A 23,077-nucleotide genomic window follows, 5' to 3' on the forward strand; every position below is an offset into this window, starting at 1 on the left:
GCCTTTTGGCACGAAACTGTCACTGCGCCAAGCTGGATCTGTCGACACCTCCCCCTGCTGTGCCGCCACACCCATCTCAGCGCACCTTGGTCTGCCAAACTACCAAACTGAGCGCACCTTGGGTTGCGCTGCTCGAAACTAGCTCTGCGCGGGGTTCGCCACCCTGCGCTGCGCCGGGAAACTAGAGCCCTCAATGCGCAAACTTATATGGGACCCATTTGCCCCCATATCTACCTCACGGCTGCCGGCTGCATCCACCTCCCTCAATACTGAACCAATTTTAAAACGAGTTGTACCTATGAATCATACGCACACATACACATGGGGAAATAGGGCCCAGGTTGAAAAATACCAAAGTTATCCTTTAACCATTTTTACCATAACTTACTATAAAGGGCAGTTACAGATGCATTGTGTCGTTTAATTTGGAGGACTTGCTGTAAAAATCTATGGATGTTCAATACTGAGCCCTAATTAACCACACACAAGACACAAGGGCAGCCAGTTATAGATTTATTCTGAACTGTCCAATTACGCTGACAGAAAGGCAAACAAGCACTTTGATAGTAAGTTACTCGTTATCCGCAGCTCTAAAAGTGACAGATGTCAAAGAAAGGTTATTGTAGCTGGTTCAGAAGGCGTTTTATTACATCCTCTTTGAATCCAGGATTTCCCTGGAGTAGCATATTAAAACATTTTGACCTTGAAGAGGCAGGGAGGTGGAAAAAATGAACCTCTGCCGGGTGAGTTTGAGTCATGCTGAGAAAAAGTCTGAGTGCATGTGAGCTGGGACATTATATCAGAACATGCTGTATCTCTGCTGTGGCCTGGTAAAATGTTAATCACTTATAACTTATTAATGGAACCTCCCATCCGCTAATATGACATTCAAAGACCGCATCTCTCGCTGTCTCCTCTCTTTCTATCACTCTAACTCCCATCTCGTCTGTCTCACTCTGTTATGACAAGAATGTAAGAAACAGAAATAAAGGGTTTACACATTATAAAACATGCTGTACTGAAAGAAAATAAAGCAAACATACAGTATAATTAAAGCTGCACACAATATTTATATATCGTCACTTTTTTTTTATTTATTTATTTTTTTATTGCTTTTACTAACTCTGCTACTCCCCTCAGCTCTACAGAGATTTTTAGCATCCTTTAACTCATTGTTTTCCAGCCTGAAGCTTTATTGGCTGCAAAAGAGAACCAAATGTCCACAACATCTTCAGTTCTCAAATGGCAGGCAAAGTTAGTGACATACTGGGGAACATAGTGGAGCATTTAACAGCTAAAGAGACAGATATTTCCCTCCACTCAGTTGGCAGAAGAAATTGGTGGCAATTTACATCTCTTCAAACCATGGACACATTACATACGCATATCAGCCTCTCTAATGTGATGTGTATGAGCCGCTTTGTCATTGGGAGGTTAAGGGGATGGTGGTTGGGTGTCACCAAGGCTAGATGTCTGCCAAGCTGCAGACCACTGTTTGTTTTACCAACAAACAACAAAAACAGTTATTTTATAGTGATTCATTGGTGCTTTTTCAGTGGCCTTTCAGCTAACAAACTGATAGATAGATAGAGATAGAGAGCCCGGTCTCACTCTGAAGATGGCAAAATCAGGCCCTTGGGCAGCAACTTGCGGCGTCAGAAACCAGTGAAATAAGTTGTCCGTTAACATCAGTATGATATGTAGCCAGTAGCTAGTAGTAGTAGAATGTGGCGGGACAAGGACGAAAGTTAAGGCAGCCAAAGTCTGACTGGAGCGGGCGGGATGGGTCCAATAAACACCAACTATCACCTGAGAGATCGGTGTTAGTGCCCTTTAAGATTCTAAAGCCAAATGTTGTATCTGGACTTGGAGAGTCCATGACCAAACATCATTATGTGACGAGGCTGGTGTGCTAATGTGTGGGGATAGTGCCACGAAACGCAGTTGTTTTGAACCAAGCTATCAGTTCAGTACGTTTACATGGACAGTTTAATTCCACTTTTAATCGGAATGAAAGGCCAATTAAAAGTGGTCATGTAAACGGTCATTCCGATTGAAAATTAAATCCGATTAAAGGAGATGGTTTATTCCGTTTGTCATTCCGAATGAAAGAATTTTGTGTGCATGTATACACTCCTCTTTATGTTCATTCCGGTCTTTCTGCGCATGCTCGTTTCCTTGCCCTTCTGGCGCGATGACGTATATAGCGCGCATAGCAACGGGCTGCATAGCAACGGGCTGCATAGCAACGGGCTGCATAGCAACGGGCTGAGATAGAGCAGTCAGACTCGTTGCACTCACCGGTTTCCATTCACCACAGCACCGTCTTCTACCTCTCTTCTCCTCCTCAACAGATGAAGCATTAGCAGAACAAGGTTGTTGTCGTACTGCTGCTTCAAGAATATAAGCAAAACACGCCTGAAAAAGGCACTAAGAACGGCGTCGTCAAGCATCTTGTTATCCGGAGTGAGGACTACAGTGTTTTCTACAGTCTTTTCGGTAAACGTAAACACGTAACATCCGCCCCGCCCCCTATCCAATCAGAAACCTTCCCTGCCCCAAACCTTGCGCAGACCTGAATAAAGGCGATTGAACTGATCTCCCATGTAAACCCTCATTCGGAATGAATATTTCCCATGTAAACTACCTGGAAAAACTTTAATTCCGAATGATTTCATTCAGATTTATTTCATTCCGATGAGAAGCCGTCATGTAACCGTAGCCACTGTGTGTTTTCCTTGCTATGATCAAGTCGTTTTTGTGCCTAAACATAACCATATCGTTGTTGAACCGTAAAGAAATGTAGAGTTTACATGTGTCTGCTACATTGAGAAATGTTATTTTATCTATGGTTTACAGAAACAGATATTGCCAACTTTTATTCTGGCCATGGGTTGTTTCCCGGAGGGAGCTCAGAGTAGAGCCGCTGCTCCTTTATGGTTCAGGCATCGCAAGGACGAGGTGTTTCGGACACATCCCACTGGTAGGAGGCCCCAGGGCAGACGCAGAACACGCTGGAGGGATGATATACTGTATTTCATTTGGCCTGGGAACGCCATGGGGTCCCCCAGGAGGAGCTGGAAAGCTTTGCTGGGGAGAGGGACGTCTGGGTGCTTTGTGTTGCCTGCCGCCCCCCCCGACTCAGCCCTTGATAAGTGGATGAAGATGGATGGATGGATGGATGGATGGATTGTTTCCTCAGAAAGTAGTGGAGACCAAAACCAGAGCTAAAAGAGGGTGAATATTGGACTTGTATTCACCTGATGGCCAAAAACAAGACTCAAATTTCATGATAATGTGGATCTGTGTTTGCTGGATGTGTAAACAGTTAACTGTTTGCTAATACAACAACTTTACACAGTGATTATATGTCAGTGCCGTACAATAAATTTAAGTAAGTATAAGTATATGTATAAATGATGACATATAGTTTAATATTTGACTGAGATAGGAAGAAAGAGATAAAATCAAATCAAGGAGTGAGAGTGAAGTTTCATGTGTTATTCTACTGGTTTTCCCTCAGGCTCTGACATATTTCTCTGCCTCCATGGCGATGTCAGCTTTTTTCCCAAGTAAATATTGAATTCTGTGTTGGTCTTTTAAACCCCTGGTATCTGAGTTTTATTTCAGCAGAGAATTTGATGCTTTTGTCTTTATACAGTTTGTAGTGTAACAGGAGGTGCTGATCTGTCTTGTTGTTGGCAGAAGTCTGTCGTCTCTGGCCAGTGTGGAAGTGAAAAAAGGAGGACCACAGTAAAGAAATACTATTAGCATCAATATATACTTTACCAAAAGTAAAAGCACTTGTAATATAGAAAATGTAGTTTTCAATGAAAAACACTTTTGATTCATTTGATCAGTGGACCCTTATGGCCAAAACACATGCATTGAAGAAAAAAATATTGCCCTTACAAATGTAGTTGAGTAGAAGTCTTAAGTCTTAAGTAGTATCAAATAGAAATGCTCAAGTAACCCTTTAAACGCCAGAGTCACACAATAACACAATTAAAACTGGTCGAGGCAGTGTAGACCAGCAGCTCCTGTGTTAAACAATGTTAAATCACTGTTTTATGAGTCTGGCTTTGGAGAGAGAAATATAATGGCTTCACCATCAGAAATCATTGTCTGGCAACAAGATAGAGCAGTGAAAATATTCTAAAGATAGCGTGCACTTAAAGTGATGTTGATTTTTTTTAGGTGGGCCTTGGTTTTTTGTTGGCTAAAACATGTTTGGTTGCTGACCACTTCACAACATTGCTTAGCTTTCAGCCTGCCAAGCCCAGTCTCATTCCAAAAGTCATTGACATCAGGTGCTTGGGCAGTGACAGAAACCAACGAAAAAAGGCACCCTTAAACTTTGGCATGATACGCGGCCGGTTGCCATTATAGTTTAACAGCACCTGGCAGCGTCAGGGGGACACGGGGCAGGAGGAGGACAAAAGTTAAGGTGGCAAAAGTCCAAATGGGGCAGGACAGGTGGTGGATGGGTCCAACAAACACTGTCTTTCACCCGAGAGAGTGGAAACCAAACGTCAGAATGTGACGAGGTTGGAGTGAGAATGTGTTGGCCTGCTCCTCCAAACTGGGGGCGTGCCGACTGACGTCAGCTGTAGGTAATACACTGACAATGGATACATACCTCATACAACCCGACTTCAAAAGATCCAAACTATCTCTATAAGTATGGTACCTGAGTGAATGCACCAGGCTGTGGTCACTTTCTGTTCAGTGCTACATAGCTTTGAAGTTTATGTTTTGCAGTAGATTTCCAGCAGCTGATGTACTTTATTCTTTAACTGGATCAGACTGTCCCTCGGTTGGGTACAGTGAGACTAACAGTGAGAAAACCTTCCATGTAATGAGGCCAGAGTTTACGCTTCATGTAAACCAACATTCATTGAACTAACAACAGGGCGACTGATATTTAATAATTTATAGCCATGTGCATCGCTGCCCTGTGTTTGCTTTGAGCGTTATGGGTATATGTTCTGCCCTATGAGATGTATGTGTGTGTGTGTGTGTGTGTGTGTGTGTGTGTGTGTGTGCCCCTTATGATTGTAAGTATGCCTGTGTGTCCAGCGGTCCGTGAATAAACAACTAAAGTAGCGCTGAATTTTCTTGTGTTTACACTGCATCTGTCTGCATCTGTTTGTCTCGCAGCCTCCTCTTTCCAATTTGTGACTTCCATTGAAAATTCATATTTAAAAACAATTCTTTCTTTCTAATTTACTCCTCCGAGGAAGCGAGTCACTGCGGAGCCTTTTTTTCACATTACTCCTCTCTGCCGTGCCGCCGTTGATCTGTGAATAAATAGATGTTGGGATGAATGGAAATTGTTTCCGTCATCTTCTTTCCATTTCAGTGTGTTGTCATTACGTTAGGAGCCAGTTCGACTCTGTGTGTATCTATGCAGATGTTCACTCCTCGTAGTCCTCCCTCTTCCCCGCCTTTTCCTCTCTCATCTTTAGCTCTTTTTATCCGTCTCTTCATGTGGAAGATGCACAGAAATAGCCCTGTGAATGTATTCCCCAGCAAAGTGCTCTCATATCTTCATCTCCTCCATCTTCCCATCCTCCATCCTCCATCCCTCCGTCCTCTGGCCGTCCTTTGCTCTTCTTCTCAGATAGGCCAGCATTCATTATGCTAATTGACTCCACTTCTTCCAGGAACACGAGCAGACCTCCACACATCTTTTTCTCTTTCTCTATTTTTCCTTCCTTGTTCTCTCTCATTACCTTAAAATAAGGGATTTGCATGGTCAGACTCCCATGGGATCAAATAGCCATTTGAAATCCTCTCTGTGCGTTTGTGGGCTTCCTCCTCCCATCGCCCTCCCTTTCTCCCCCCTCTTCTCCCACTGTCATCCTTTGCTTTCCCTCTCCTCCCCACAGAGTAAACAGAGATGCTGTTTGTTCTGTCTTCACCTCTTTCATCTTCCTCCCCACACTTGCTCCAGTGTACACATGTATGTGTGTGTTGTCCGTGTGTGTGCAGCTTATTAAAGCTTGTTGAGATTTTAAAAAAAGACATTTTGTTAAATCAGATCACATCAAATCCAATCAGTGTTTGCTGTAGAAGAAACTAAAAGGATGCCAAGATATGAAGGGAGAGAAATTGAAAAATATATTAGAGCAAAAAAAGAAACAAAAAAAAGAAAAAACTTTGATGTGAAGTTTATCTCCGCTGATGAAAGAGGATAAACGGTGAATATGAATGAGCTGGAGGGGGATTGGTCCTGCATAGTAAGAGTCACTTTGATAAATTGGAGCTGAATAAGAAAATGAAAAAGAAACAGGCTTTCAGTTCATCTGAAATTAAACCTGAAGGGAAGATATTCCTAGATGTGATAGTGTTTAACTCAGAAATATTAAAGGAACCTCACCTCCGCTTTGATTTCTTCGAAAGCTGATGTCAAGGTTTGAGTCTTTCAGCAGTCCAAGAAAAAACTCTTTAGTGTCCATCACAGATTTGAACACTTGAATTAGACTGTGTGAAACTGAAGATGGCCATCTCCTTTTCTTTTCCTGTATCAGCTCAGTGTCAGAGGATTGTTCTGATCTGCAGCCAGACGGTTATAATCCATCATTATTAAAACATTTTTCAGACCATATGGTGAGTGGAACAACAGCTACATGATGGTGGTGTTGGCTTACACGACTCAAACACAGGGATCCAAGAGCTGCTCCAACCTATTATTATTACTGTTAATTAATTAGAGATAGATGGGTGTATTTTTTATATATAAATACATGAAAGCAAACACATTTAGAAAATATTATATCAGTGATGAAGGTTAAAACTTTAAGAGGTCATGTGGCAATCGTTGCGCATATAGCATTGCTATATGTTTATTTTGGTTGTTCTAAATTCGTGCAGTTGCCACAGGCCTTTGGATTTTGTATAACTAAAGGTAAACAAAAAAACATTTGAAGCTGGGGTATACAGTTTAATATTGGCTTTACTGGGAAAAAGTCCCATAATAAATTTTGAGCATATTTTAATTTAAGTGGACTGAGAAAACGGGCTTTAGAAAAGCTAGCCTGTGACGAGAGACTTTAGCCAATCAGAGATCATGGTCCTTTTACAAATGCAGATATGCGTGCACACCCCTTCCACGAAAGCCTGATTCAATGGCGGGGAATCCTGCAGAAAAAGTTGCTGTTGCAGCATTAATAACAACAGCCTACACTGCAAATCAACCTCAAAAAGGAAGTCGGACTTATCAAACAGAGTCTAAAAGAGAGCCTGACAATAAACAGAACAAAATGTGTTAGTGTCAGTGAATCGTTTCGGAGATGGAGAGAAAATGTTGCTGATAGTTTAGCTGTTCTGCTAACTGGAGCTAAAGGCTCATGGCTTCGGCTTCAATTTGATGTTTATGTAGCCAATGTTAGCGAGAGCCTCAAATCAAAGTGTGTCTTCCGCCTCACTACCCACTGCTACAGTCCACCATGCTGGCAGGAGAGCGGGCAGCAACTCTGAAGACAGCTCCTACTGGTGTCTGCATCTGCAAACTTTCTGTTGCTGCTGTTACACAGGTCAGACCCAGTGCTGCTGCTGGCCACCAGCCAGCTGTGACAACCCAGCACTGGGGGGTTTGTGCTGGTCAGTCTGAGCCACCACAGCCACTAACCAAAGATCTGTCTCCCAGACTGTGGTGGGGAGCAAGGCAGAAGGACCATGGGGTGGCTAGCTAGCTAATTCATGTCTTATTTGTGGTCTGATTAACAGAGAGAGAGCAGGGCAAGGAGTGGCTGAGTGAACATGCTGTGTGCAACTACACTGAAATAAGAACGAATAAAGCATGGTATGGGAAGCACTGGGTTATTGTATGAAGAGCATGCATATGCCTATGGTTGTCTGGTGGGAGGGGCTAAGGACAAAGAGGGGAGAGATGCAGGAGGAGTGTTTGTTTCCACTGCCCCCAAGTGGCCAAAAAAAGAACAGTCAATGTAATTTGCAACCCATTAGCCAGCATAAATGTTAGCATCGAACGTTTCTGCAATCCAGAGATGCGGCCTTTGGAAGGTTATTATTGAGTGAATACGTTTTACATTTACGTTTCTTTATGTTTTAACATGGCTGTGGTTAATGTGTTGGGTTTAGGCACAAAAACTACTTGGTTATAGTTAGGAAAAGATCATGTTTTGGCTTAAAACACCCGCTTGTAATAGCACAATCTCAACTGGAAACATAGCAATGTCTTGGTTAAAAACAACCACTTTTCATGGCACTATCTGTGATAGATATAGAGCGATGGGTTGCTAAAACCCTCACGTTTGGTGGCAAAAAAGCAGCTGGAAACACAGTGAAGACTCACTAAAAAACAACCGGGTTTGTCATTTGTTGGTCTAAAACAGTGGTCTGCAGCTTGACAGGTGTCTCAGTGTCACACCATCCATCATCCTGTCCACCTCCCAATGACAAAGTCAGCTCATATACAACGTCAATTTAGAAATGTACAAATAAAATGTATCCATGGTTTGTAGAAAGGTACGATGCTGGCAGTTTCATCTGGTGACTGGGCTGCAATGTAAAATTAGTTTATCAACTATTAACTAAAACAAATTAGATCATTACAGTGTGATGTGTTATTTTAATTCCCATAGCTTGTCCTGAGTAAGCAGAGGAAGAGTATATATCTGTTTGTCTGTTTGTTTATGTCTGTTTGTGTCCGTCTGTTCACGCTGCCTGGTCATATCATAATAACAGGTTAGTTTATAAGGTGGAGCTGTAGCAGAGAGTAGATTTGGACACAAACTGTCCAAAAAAACTCAAATTATTAAAAAGCAAATCTCTTAAAGCCTCATACTGAACTCAACTGAACTCTTGTTGAACCTCTTTACAGTGTTCCTGAAACACCTCCAGATCAGAGGCTAATCATATTTTCCAGGCACACGCATAATCTCCTGCTTAATTCAAAGATCTGCGCCCACTTTGGTTCATTTCCATATTGACCTGAACTCTCTCTATCCCTCCCTCCTCCCACGTCCTCCCCCGTCCTCCAGGTGGACGGCAAGGTGGTGGATGGCAGCCTGCTGGGAGATGCCAACGGCGTTGAGCCTGCGCCGAGTAGAGCGAAAGATTCTGGGAAGTGGCAGAAGCCGCGGTTCTCTCGGAAAGCTCTGATGAAGTGCTGCCTGGTCAAATGGATCATCGCCAGCACACAGCCACAGGACAAAGGTGAGAGGGAGCAGGGGAGAAACCAATCTCGAGTGATGTGTGGTGAGACTGACGATGTGGTGAATGCACAAGTGTGACTAACAGAGTTTGAATTGATTGCTGAATTGACTGGCTGGACCTCTGCTGGGCTCCACAGGTCCCTGTGGGCATGACCGGCTCATTGTGCTGGGAAGGTGACCTCAGGGTCAAGTATCCAGAGATCATTTAGTCGCATAAGCTCATTTATCAAATGTCTCTACATCCTGCTTCACCATTTACACTCTCTACACAAAACTGAAATACTCTGACACCTCCTCTGTGCCTCTGTTAAACTGCCTCTGACCGTTTCTGTCTCTCTTATGCTCTACAAGACTAATCAGGACAGCCTGAATGTTTTCCATATCTTCCTGGATCCAGTATGTTGTTTGGACTGGGCTCCAGTCCTGGTTTTCATGCACTTAGTCTCAGTGCTCCACCCAGTGGCTTAGCTGTAATCATGCACTCTTAATCTCTTGCCTGAGGTGTTTCTGAATGAAAGTGTGAAAGCGCTATTTTCAAAGCTCTCAGCATTGTTACGTGCTGATTTATAGTCATAGTTGAGCCCACAGAGGTGCAGTTATCGCCTCCTTTTATTTCAGCTTCTTCTCATGCTTTTCCTGATGAGTTTTCACGTGTGACTTCTGACACACAAGTTTTATTTTTTTTGTTCATATAACAACAATCAGGAAGAAAGATGTTGAAAGTGTTTCACCTTTTCAACTGATTTCATCACATCATCCTCCCTTTCCTTCTTCCTCCTGCACTTAATGGCCTCATTGTGTCCTTCCCTACTTCTTCTTGTCCTTCTCTGCCTCATCTTTTCCTTCAGTAACTCCTTTTTTCCTTCCCTGGTGCTCCCTGTCTGTCCCTGCCTCTTATGCCTGGGCCACACTGCCTGTGCGAGCAGCACGTGTGTCGTGGAACCTCTTTTTTTTCTTTTTCAGATAAGAGCAGCCACACTGTACGTGTGACGCTGCAGCAGGCAACAATGCTGTCTATGTGAACACAGCACACATATGAGCTGCAGCAGTTCAGCGAGGTGACCATCACACACTGCTTACACAGGCAGTGTTGCCCGGATGTTTGGGTCCTTTTCATTATGCTATTATGTCTCCTTGTCTTCCTTGTGCATCTCAAGCTTGCGTCTTAGCTCCTCCCAGCGAGGATTTGAGAGAAATTTGTGAGGAGGGGACACATAGTGTGTGTGTCCTCGCTCTATCTCCTCCAGTAGCCTCCTCTCTCCTTGCTTCTCATCCCCTTGAGGTGTAATTTAAGTTATTGGACAATCCTTCATGATGGCGAAAGCAGAATGATATCTGGGTCACGGGAGAGAAAGGATGTGAGGAAGCATAATAGCATTATGAAAAGCACCCCTACTTTCCTTCAGTGCTTTCTTGTCTCCTTCCCTCTGTCATGTCCATTCCTGCCTCCCCTTCTTTCCTTCCATACCTACTTGTCTCTTTGTTCTTTCCACCTTTTTATCACTCCATCTATGTCCCCTCCTGTCCTTTACTACCTTCATGTTTCCTGCAGTCTTACTGTCCAGTCTACCTCTTTCCTTCCTTATCTACTTGTCCCCTTCCCTACGTCTTCCTATTTTTTCTGCCTGATTTTTCTGAATGACCTCCTAGTTTCCTTTGCTACTTTGTTCTGTCCATCCTGTCCTCCTCTCCTTTATTACCACCTTGTTTTCCTCCCTGTTTGTTCCTGTCCTTTGCTGCTCCTTGCTTTCCCTAACTTGTCTCCTTTCCTACTTTCTCCTACCCATCTTTTCCCTCTTTCCTTTCTGTTACTGCTTACTTGTTTCCTTCCCTACTTCATCTTATCCATCCCTGCCTCCTCTACTGTCCTTTACCACTTACTTGTCTCCTTTGCTACTTATTCCTCTCCACTTGCTCTTCTACTTTATCTTTACTAACTACGTGTTTGCTTCCCTACTTATTTTTGTCCTCCACTGCTTCATTCTTGCTTTCATTACATCCTCATGTCCTTCTCTAGCTCCTTATCTCCTTCCCTTCTTCTCCTTGCCTCCTGTTTTCCTGTCCTACCTGCTGTATTCTCCTCCTCACATAAAAACAGACGCCTTGTTTTGGATCTAAAAGCAGTTTTGAGAATTTAAATAAAGGCCACAGTCATTAAAAAACAAACAGTACCTCAGGCTCAAGACAGCTTTAATGAGACTTAATGAAGCGGATGTGTGTGTGATTGTGACCCATCTTTAAGGTCTGAGGCCAGCTCAGCCTCATGCACCATGTAATGATACTCTATCAGGTCACTGAAATGTGAGAGCTAGATCCAGTCGTATAAGGCTCGCCCTTGTGGCTTGTTATCACACAATCCTGTTGATCTCTCTCTCACACACACACACACACACACACACACACACACACACACACACACACACACACACACACACACACACACACACAAACACACCTTGCTTCAGGTAGGTGTCTGCTCTCCTTTTCCTCTCTTGGCTCCAGCGGCAGCACTACACTAGTGCCGTCATGTTTTCCGCACAGTGTCACCAGGAATCTTTGCACTTTGGCGTCCCCAAGTGGCAATAACAGATAACTGCTGATGTTTATGAAAGTTTTGAGCAATTTTTAGTATCTAGAAGGTACTGTGGGTCGCTCAGTTTTACGTTTCTTTAGGCTGAAAATGATGAACATGACGAGAAAAATGTTTCAGCAGCTGGTTCAGGTGTTTTTGGTCCAGGTTTTGTTGGACAAACAGGATTGCTTGCAATGCCTGTACAATGAAGTCAATTCAACTTACCCAGGATATCTTTTCCTTCTCTGGTTTGACTAACCCTAACAGTGGCTGTCTGGATAACAAGTACTACAAAGCTGGTTATCAACTACTTCAGTCAACTCTGGGTTTTCCTATCCAGTCAGGAGTGCGTTCTTGTGAAAGAGGCAGGGAGTGTTAATTACAAGCAACATCATCAGAACCATGAATGAAATATGCTGCTTCGTATGATATGAGATGAAACAGCAACACAATATAATGTCACTGACACAGGATGTAAAGGACACTCTGTAATCTTAAAACAGAAAATCTAGAAACATTGAAAACACTATCCAAAAATTCACCATCATCTGATACTTAAATTACATGCAGGTATCACTGAGCTATGGGCCTTAACTACTGACTAGACTGATGCCAGGGTGGAAAAGTAGCCTAGTTAATGACTGAGAAGGTCTATCTGACCAAAATGTGGCATTTATAGTAACAGGAGCCAATTAACAGTGTGTGGATTATTTCTCCAATAAAATATTACATGTTTTATCCCAGTTCTCATCGTGTAGGTGTCTCATGTTATTCTGAGCTGCAGTGATCAGAGTGTAAAATAACAACACTATCACTGCGGACTGAAATAAACTTTGCATACATTAAAATGCTGCTAAAATCATGTGTTCAGTGTTATATACGATTTCTCTGTTTTGTTAGAAGCTCTGTTTTAAAACCAGTGGAAATAGAGCCCTGGAATAATAAAATGATTTTACTAACCTACAACAACATTAAGGCTAGTTTTTTACCTGAGACTCCGGACTTTTGTCCATGGATACTTTTTTTCTTCAGTGATCTGATTGGTCAGACGTCAGGGTGTTGACAGGCTGTGATCCAGTACTCTGAAGTTAACCTTCTCCGGAGCAGGTTAGCTGTTCAGCATCAGTTACCATGGTGATTTATCCCGGTAAAAAGAGAACCAGCTTCGTAGTTCTGAAAACCCAGAGTTAACCCTGAAATTACCTCGCTAACTCCAAATCCTGCTTCGTAGTACTCCAGCTTCCTCCCACAGTCCAAAGACATGCAGGTAAGGTTAATAGGTGACCTTAAATTGTCTGTAGGTGTGAATGTGAGTGTGAATGGTTGTCTGTCTCTATGTGTCAGCGCTGTGGTAGTTTAGTGACCTGTCCAGGGTGTACCCTGCCTCTCGCCCAATGTTACCTGCAGCTAAAGGCTCCCTGCAGCCCTCAAGAGGATAAGCAGTAACAGAAAATGAATGGATGGAAGATTAGCAGAATTTACTAAAAGCACTAAAGATTTTCCTTGTCAGTGTTTGTTATACATGATGTTTTTGGATTAATTCATGTATATGTTGCAGATGGTTAAGGTTGTGCTTATACTGTTGGGTAGTTTAATCTACAGCAGTGCGTCATATTCTGTAAGATCGTCACATGTTTGTATGCACGTATTTCTAAAAAGTCAACTTTTCATTTTCCAGCTGATCCAAGAGGGTTGTTAAAGGTTGCAGCTTAAGAAGTAGGATGATTTTCTCGAACACTTCACTGTTCAGTTTATCACAAACATTCAAAATCAACACATGTGGAGACACATGGTGTTCACTGGACAGGAAGGGGAAGAAAAAATGTAATCTGCAGAGTAACCAGTAACTAAAGCTGTTAGACAAATGAAGCAGAGTAGAAGTATACACAGTACTTGAGTAAATATACTTTGTTACATCCCAGCAGTGAGTGTTCGTGGGGTTAGGAGGCTGCTCTCAGCTGCATTAACACACACGATCAGTGTTTAATTATCATTCAGGTGTTTTTTTCAGTCTTTGGTTGCAAAATCGTTGAAAGAGCTCTTTGTGTGAAACAGGAGCTCAGTGAGTAAAAAAAACAGCACAACACAGTTACAGAGAGAGAGAGAAAAGCAGGGCTGTGATGGGATCTATTTCATCTCAGCGGTGCCGAGGGAAGAGAGATTCAGTATTATCGGTGGGCAAGCCCTCACTTCGGTAATGGCCAGCAGCTAAAAATAGAAGCACAGAGATGGAGATGTGTATCAGAGAGAGGGGGGGTGGTGGTGCTGGTGGTGCTGGTGGTGGTGTCGAAGCTGCTGCTGTGGTTTAGTTTAGACGTGGAGAGCTGGAGCCAGCGAGCCCAGTTGTCCATCCACACATTTGGATATGACGCACTACAGCTGAGGGTTTGTGGAGAATCAAATGGGCAGATAGGATGATGGGCTTGATAACTGATGCAGGCCAGACATGGATGTCACTCTGACCTGCTGTGCAACTGATAATTATTTTTATGATCAAGTAGTCAGTCACTGTATTTAAAATGAATATATTTAATTATGCAAAGCTGAGAACACAGACGTTATGTCCTCACTGTTGTTTTCGGGGTTCAGTGATGATTTTACTTTCTTATTCATTAATGTTTTTTCATTATAAGCATGACTGTGATGTTATTTAGAATCAGCCAGTCAAACTAAAATAGTCTGTGTCATAAGGGCCATCCATTACATTGTTTTTAATAGACTCACTAAATGACTCATGATGCCTCAGTGTTCCTCTGAACAACTCAGCAGTGGTCAGATTTTTTAATGAGCACTTTTAGATGTGATATCAGCTGTTGATTATGTGTCAAATGGCCTTTTATGGTGTTATTTATTTGTTGTATTGTGCATTTGAATGTACTGTGTACATTGTTGACTGTATGAGTTGCTTCTATTCGCACATAAGTTTCCCTCATTGGGGATTAATTAAATTTCCTACTCTAATCTGCCTTTATTGGACAGTGACAGCAGAGATGTTAAAGGAAATGCCGTGAGACAAAGAGGGGGAATGACATGCAACAAAGAAACTGTTGGACTCGAATTTAGAACGTAGCAGCTCATACTGTAGTAGGAGCCCTAACCCACGGGCCTTCCATAGTGCCCCAAATGTGCTCTTATGGGGAAAGGAAAAAGAAAGGATTTTTGAATATATTCCTGGCAATGGGGAGAAGGCTTTGAACAGCATCATTTCGGGAAATAATATTGACAACAAACAAAGTAATCAGAACATTTTAAACAGTTCCCTGATGGCTTCAGTTTTGAATCTTTTGGAGAGATGAGGATGAGTCAGCATAATTTGAAACCCTGGTCACAGTGTTTTTGAAGTCCGGGCTACAGCCATGACAAATTGGTTCATTGTGTCCAAAACTTATGTGTTTGGTAATCTTAAAGCCCTTTCAGATGAGCTCAAGTACCACCTGTGTTAAGATGTGTTAATGTAACTGGATTTAAAACTGGAGGTTATTTAACAGTTTTAGTTAAATAAAGAGTAGATATTTTTATGATATTGTTAATTTTTTCCACAGATCAGGTTAAGTTTGCATTTTTACTCCTACAACTTCGAGTGACAGAAGATGTTATCAGTCTATTTAGCCTTTCCTGCTTGCTAGTTTTTTCCCGCTCTCAGTTACAGCGCTTAGTGTTCAGGTGTTAGAGCTGACTCAAGCTGTTGGAAGTTGCAGTCCTTGTAGTCTGTCTCTCGCTGGTTGGGTTACTGTGTAAATAGTTAAGCTTTTTTTTTTTCTTTCTTTTTAACCAAATCATATTTCCTACTTTTTAATTTTAGCTGAGTATCTTCACATTTTTCCACACACCCCCTGGCAACTGAAGAAGTACCTCTTGGGAGCCAGAATAAATGTTGGCATTTATGTTTGTAAGTTTCTGCAAACCATGGGTACATTACATTTATACATTATTACGTGCCACTGGCAGATGTGGAACTTTACATTTCAACAGTGCTGTGGTTAACGTGTGGTTATGTTTAGGCACAAAAAACACTTGGTTATGGTTTGGAAAAGATCATGTTTTGGCTTGAAATACCTGGTTTTGGTGGCAGGAAAAGCAGTGATGTATTGGTAATAAAGCAACCGCATTTGGTGGCACTGTCCCCGCTAACAGGGCACTACGAAACATCCAGGTTTGGAGCCCAGAGTGCTGCTGGAAATACACTTATAGGTCATTAAAAACACCCATGGTTGGTGCCCAAAAAAAGCTGCATGCAAAACAGCAAAGACTAGTGAGAAAAACAGCTGGTTACGAACAATGGTCTGCAAGATCAAGATCAAGATTAACTTCATAGTCCCGCAAAGTGGGAAATTTGTCTTGGGCTGTTCACCCATGCTGCAGACATAAACATAGTACATAAAAAAATAAACATTATACACCATACATAACAAAAAAAGATAGATAAATAAATACACCTGTACAAAAACGCATATCATCGAATCATCATAATCCAGTGCCTATTCTGGTATTATCTGCCACTATGTAAAAGCTTTATAGACATAGGTATGAATGAACTTTTAAATCTGTTTAATCAGTAACAAGGCTCTCTAAATCTCCTATCAGAGGGCAGCAGGTCACACTCTGTATGCTGAACATGAGATGAGTCATTGACGATCTTATTGGCTCGACTTGTTCATGAATAGTCTGCAGGGAAATGTGCTCTTTGACACCTTTGATTCTCCATGTAGTATGGATCAACCAGAACAGTTTGGTTTGTAACTGCACAGAGAGGTTACTGAGCCAAGCTGTGATACTGTGCCTGTTTAGGCTCTTTAGGACTGTCTGGTGAAAATTAACATAATTTTTTTTTTTGATCAACACCATCAACTCAGATGATGTAAGAAATGCAACTGTTGCAGTTGTTGCAGCTTGGTAGGTATCTCTAGCCTGAGTGTCAGACTGAAGTTCCCAGAACCTTCAGTCTGACATGGCTTCCATTGAAGGCGATTTACAAGGGGGAGGGAATTTGATTTTTCCCTAACCAATCAGTAGAGATCAACGACTCACCCAGAATCTGACGTCATTAGTATCCATGCCTCGGGGGTGCCGAAAACAAGCGAGCATTGCCCGTTTAAAATGTCTCCGTCGTCGTGCACGCCCAGCTGCATCGCCGTTAAATCCAGTTTAGCAGCTTCCTTAATTTGGTCCTCCATTAACGCGAGTAGTGGCGAAATACCTCGATAGCATCGTTAATGTGGTCTGTAGGATCTGTAGCGGTCGCCATTGTTGCTATCCTCACCAGTTACCCACCGACGTACAGCTTGACATCAGCGTGGCGCTGATTGGCTAATCGCTAGACTCCCGGCGTTCATTGGTCCGTCCATCGTTTGGACGAGATAAATCGCAAATTCATTGAAGTATGCCAGACCAGTGAGACAAGCCTACTCAGTTGAGTGGGCGGGGTCTATGGTCTGGAACCAGGCTAAGGTATCTCACCTTGGAGTCACGCCATACACCATCCCCTCCACCTCCAAAGTCTGAATATATTACATCACTTTGAAACATTGACATGATACATATGAAACGTGCAAATGTAACATGTTCATGGTTTGCAGAAACTGACGATGCCAATATTGTCTTTTGGCGACTGGGCTGCCTGGACAGAGCACAGTACAGACAAAACCCCGATCGAGAACCACTTGCTCCTTCCATAAATGTGCAAAATGCCCATCACTGTGTATTAAAGGTGCAGTCTGAAATTCTAATCCAAGCAACTTTTATTAAGGTCGACAAATATCTCCTCATGGTGTCCTAGCTGTCCATTCTGTCCATGTGTGCACTGGAAAAAAAATCTGGTGTTCATGAACAACTCTGTCTCTGTAAAGGGGAAACAAAGAAAGTGGCTCGGACTAAGTTGCACAACGAGCCCGGTCTCACTCCGAAGTCGTGGAAATCTGGCACTTGGGCTTTGACTTGCAGTGTCAGAAACCAACCAAAAAAAGGCGTCCTTTAACGTCGGCATGATACGCGGCTGGTTACTTATAGTTTAACAATGCCCAGCAGCGTCAGGGGAACGGGCGGGACAAGGGCAAAAGTTAAGGTGGCGAAAGTCCAACTGGGGCAGGCGGGAGAGGTGATAGATGGGTCCAACTAACCAAGCCAAACCCTGTTCTTTTTTCCTAAACCCAACCACATGCATTAGTTGTTGAAGGAAAAAAACGTCAATTCGCAGTGTTGTACCGATGTAGTTCGTTTATTTTGAAAGAGACTGTATGTAAACGTTAAATTTCCTGTGATTACGGAAGTGTATTTTGAAAGAAGACAATGCATGTAACAGGTAGAACTTGACACAGTGTCCCAGAACATCAACAACCAACGCACCCAGAGTACCTTTCATGTCGTATGTGGACGTGGAAAGTCCACGACCAAGCGTTGATATGTGACAAGGTCGGAGTGAGAATGTGTTGTCCATGTCCTCGGCCACACAAATGAAGCAACTCCATGATAGTAATGAAACATAAATAACACTGAACATATCACTGGAGCATCTGAAGGAGCACTGACAGGAGGGGTGTATCTGTTTGGGTGTTGAGTTCAGATATCAAAAATCACCTTTACCAGCCCACGGTGATATCTTCAGAGCCCAAGGATATTCAATTTACAGTGATATAAAGAGTTAAAGCCAACTGGGACTGGTAAATATTTATTATTTTTGTTTGACAAATGACTTAAACAATTAATAGATGATCAAAATAGTTGTTATGATTAATTGACTCCAATCAGCATAATCAGTTCCAGCACTAATGAATGAGTTCCCTTCAGATCCAGAAGCTGTCAGCCTCTCACACTATCTGTTCTAGATTAACATGGTGAAGTTTTTAATTTGATAGTAAGAAATTGCACTCAGCACAAAGTTTAATCTCTGAATTAAAAGCAACTCCCACACCACAGAAGAAGAGTCAGATAATGAGGCCATACAAAGGGAAACTGAGAGACGGAGAGGAGAGATATGAATGACTGTAATATGAAAAGTGTAATATGAGTCGGATTAGACATATGGAGGAGACACACAGGAGGGAGGGAGATGAGATTAGGTTTCTTTACTGAGCTGTCAAATATTTCTGCAGCAGCTCCTTCTTCTTCTATTCTCTGCATGACTTTAGTCCGTCAGAGAAAGTGAGATGAACTTGTCCCGGTGACCATGCAGAGCTAATGAAGGCTGAAACAGGAGCAGCGTTAACGGGTGTCAGTGTTGTGTGTTGTGGTTTGTCAGAGTCGGTCATATGAAACGACAGTGACCGGAGCTCCAGGACGGACCCAACATGATGCGATTCAGTTCACCTCTTCCTCCTCCTGCTGTAGAGGAGAGAAACAAGTGACAGAGCAGAGAGGAAGAAGAGGAGGAGGAGGAGGAGGAGGAGGAGGAGGGAGTGAGCATCACCTGTAAGCAAACTGGGACACCAGTTTAAAAAGAAGCTTTAGAGTGTTATCTGAAGAGAAACAGGCAACATCAGACCAAGGAAACATCCTCTGGGAGAGTACTCACTTCTTCTGCAAGTTTTTTAAGTGTGCGCTTTAAAATCTGTCCAATTAATTTTTTTTCTTAATCTTTTGGGTGAAGCCTCACAATTTTTTGTATTGTGAGACTTCTGTAATTTTCTTTTTGTTTTTTTGTGGGGTTTTTTTACACTCTTGGTGCCAGTGGTCAAAGTTTAGAGGATGAATTCATGTAAGGCAGAGTGTGGAAAGGAGGTCACCAAGCTGCTGCGCTGCTTCTTTGGCTTCATCACTGGAACACTAGTTCAAGGTATTTTTGCTCCTTTAATCTGTCACTGGTTGTTCTTTATGCTGCTTAAAACAAAAGTTAAATAGCTGTTATCTGTAGAAATTGTATTTGAACAGCAGTAACAGGATCATGTTCATTTTTGCTGGTTTTGGTTGTATGCCTGTTTAAGAAAAAAATGTTTTAATTACTATTATCTGTGACAAAAGTGTTCGATCATACTCAAGTCCAACTTTTGAGGTATTTGTCACGTACTTAAGTATTTCATTTTTAAGTTATTTTGTATTTCTGCTTCGCTGTATTTTAGAAGGAAACAGCTACAGTTACAGGTTACTTTTCAAATTAGTATAGTACATTAATAAACACATGTTAAGCTTGTAAAATATAAAACAAAACCCCAAACAAAAAAAAAAGTTGCATGACTCTTTGTCAGGTTTTACAGTAGTTGTTAGCACACTGTAAAAAAAAAAAAAAAAAAAACTATTTTTTTTAACTTAAAAAAGTTAGTGTCCAGGCTGCCTTAAATTTTAAGTTGACTGAATCATTTTTCATTCTTTTCAAATTCAGTCAACTTAAATTCTAAGACAGCTTGGACACTAACTTTAAGTTAAAACAAATAGTTTCTTTTTACAGTGCACTTACATCAAAGAGATTTCCCCTCTTAACTTCTCAGATGGTGGCATATTTAGTCAAAGTTAAGAAGTAAAATGATCCAATATCTCACAGAAAAGCAAATATTTAAGAGAAAAAGACGACAATGTTGTGTAGGACTATTAATGTTTGTTTTATGTTTATGTTTATTTTAATGAATATGATCACTTAAGTCACGTAAATGTGCCAGATTTAGCCATATAGGCTAATTTTCATCTGCAGTCCCTGGCAGGTTGATATAAGAAAAAGACTTTAAAATAACATACAAAAGCACAGAAGCACAAAAGCACAGGGCAAGCATATAACCATAGACAAAAGCACATAGCAAGGCACATAAGCAAAATCAACAAGACATAAGCACTATTCATGAAAACATTAAGAACGTACTATACAAAAGTACAGCATAAAACACAATATAGACCAAAGTACAGAGCCACAAACACACAAAAGCACAAATAGCAAGACAGTGACATCACCATAAAACCAAAGTACTTTAAGGAAAACATACGATACAAAAGCACATAAGCCCAAACATACAGTAAGAAAACAAGGACATAACCACTGATTCAGATCATGACCACACGTTTGATTGTCCAGTAACCACTGTTATATTGATTTGGAGAATGACTTAATCATCTCACAGTTCCTCAGGTTCATCTTGTGACCCTTTGGAGGGGCCTCGACCCCTAGGTTGGGAACCATTGGACTGAATTACCACACTGTACACACAGTAGTTAAAACTAGCTGCACAGGGATCAGCTGCTGTTTATATATTGATGCATTAATATTAATAATGTAATAACGTAATGTATGATACTTTATCAGTCACAGGAGCGGAGTACTTTTACTTTTGATACTTTAATTTAGCTGATATTTACTTGTTTAAGTGGAGGACTTTTACTCTTTTTACTTAAATTATCATGTGTGTGATTGAAGCTTGTCTGTCATTCACTTGATAGTTTGACCCTGCTGGAGATTGTTGTGCAGTCATTGTGCGCTTTGTAACTTTTGTGCACTTAAGGAAACAGTGCACCTTAACTTTTTTTTGTTTGGATTCATATTCCAGACTTCCCCCATTTGTTTTTCTGAAAATATATTTTATTTTTCTTTCTGTTTGAGCATAATTAAAGTGAACTTATGGGTTTGGTCTGATCAGTGGCACCTTTTCCCAATTAAGATTCTTATTTTTATTACTGTTCTGTACATCTTTCCCCCAGTCTGTCCTTCTTGAGTTGGTCTGCATGTCCTTCCTTTCATCATTGATTAGATGTAAGTCTATCCTCCGTCCTCCTCCTGCGTCCTTCCTTCCATCCAAACGAACACATCGCCTTATCAAGCCACCACAGGCTGAATCAGCACTTGGTATTTTCTCCCTCTTCCTCCCCACAGTTTCCTCTTCATCCACACTTATTCCTTACTTCCCTTTCTTTTTTTTAAATGTTGATCATCAGTCTCATTCTGTCTTCCATCCCCTGCTGTTTCCTCCGTCCCAGATTCCCGTAAAGTTTGTGCAGACAGGTGAGGACACCTCAGGGTGCAGTGTTTACACGGTGCTCTGTAAAGACAGGACTTGATGATGAATGTTCAGCTGTCTTTGTTTTGCCTCTCTTGATCCTACCCTGCTCTCGACAGTTCCCAGTTTGAATCTCCATAATGGAGTCTTTCTCAGGTAGGGGTTCAGGTCTCCCATGATCCATTACCTAAACCTAATTCTGCACTCAGGGTAGGAGGGAGGGAGGAGAGAGATATTTGGATAAAGAGAAATGAGAGGAATGAAGCAACAATCGGGGCAGAGGGAGGGAGAGGAGAAAAATAAGCTTTGATTAAGAAGCCCCTGTTTTAATTACACAGCTAAGGTTGGCTTTGAACCTGCCGGGATGAGGTGGTTTTATGAAAAGGAGATTATCTCATATGGAAGTGAGACTGGGTTCAATTTTAATAGGAAGGTATCGAGTAGTTAAAGGGCAGAGATAGCAGGAGCGGGAGAAGCCTGAAAGAGCTGCCATCTTTTCCCCTGATGACCAACATTGTATGTCTGCAGCTCTTGTAGGAATTTTTAGTGGAGAGGCCATACGGCAAATTTAAATTTCTGTGGTATTGTATTCTGAAGTTTTCATCTTCAGTCCTGAGCTGCTAGAGGGGGTGTGAGCATTAAAGACATGGAGGGTGTAATTGGCTACAGTGTGTTCAGCCTCCTGCAGGCTCAGGGGTTGATCAGCTGGCTCTGTGCACACACATTATATTAAATACATCACCATGCAGATATTCACTTGTGTGCACGATTACATGGTATAGGCAGTCTTTTCATATTATATTTTTTTTATGGTTTCTTGTTTTATCCATGTATCAGTTGTTTGTGATCAATCACTTCCCTGTGAAACACAGAAACTGATGATGTGACAAACCGCACAGCAGCTGAGTAAGCTCACATATACCATCTTGGAATAGTCTCAATAATTTGATCCATTCTCTCATGTTTCATTTCCTTCTCTTTCCCCTCTGATTGTGAGCTGCTGTTCTGCTCCGCTGTGTTGTATGGCGCCTAGCGTCCTCTGGTGGACGGAGGGGATATTACATGGCTGCTGGGGAACAAAATATTGTGTAACTATAAGGTCTACCATACAGTAATGGATTAATGGAGAAAATATTTGTTAGTAGCAGGCCTAAGCAGCAAGCAGCTTTTGACTGTCTCTCTTTTACTGCTTAATTAAGCTTTTTGATGTTAAATCAATTATTTATGTTACAGGTGCTCCTTGCAAGAGAGGAAAGATACGCGAAAATATGAGAAATTTAAACAGTGGTATTAACAAATATATAGTTAAATAAACAGGAATTATTAACAAACATAAACGTGAATAAATATATATATATATATTGTAAACTGAACAAGATTATTTACACAAACAGAATATATACAGTCAGGGTGAA

The 23,077-nt window shown here is 41.7% G+C and overlaps 1 protein-coding gene across 1 annotated transcript in view; it reads left to right on the forward strand.

Annotated features, from left to right (window-relative positions):
• kcnip3b (Kv channel interacting protein 3b, calsenilin) overlaps positions 1-23,077 on the forward strand; it is a 75,649-nt gene that overhangs the window by 17,393 nt on the left and 35,179 nt on the right. The window contains exon 2 of the mRNA XM_050050866.1: positions 9,009-9,183. Coding sequence (XP_049906823.1) covers positions 9,009-9,183 — 175 coding nt within the window. The remainder of the gene's footprint in view (positions 1-9,008; positions 9,184-23,077) is intronic.

This window comes from Epinephelus moara, chromosome 8 (assembly GCF_006386435.1).
Source record: "Epinephelus moara isolate mb chromosome 8, YSFRI_EMoa_1.0, whole genome shotgun sequence".
Taxonomy (NCBI): domain Eukaryota; kingdom Metazoa; phylum Chordata; class Actinopteri; order Perciformes; family Serranidae; genus Epinephelus; species Epinephelus moara.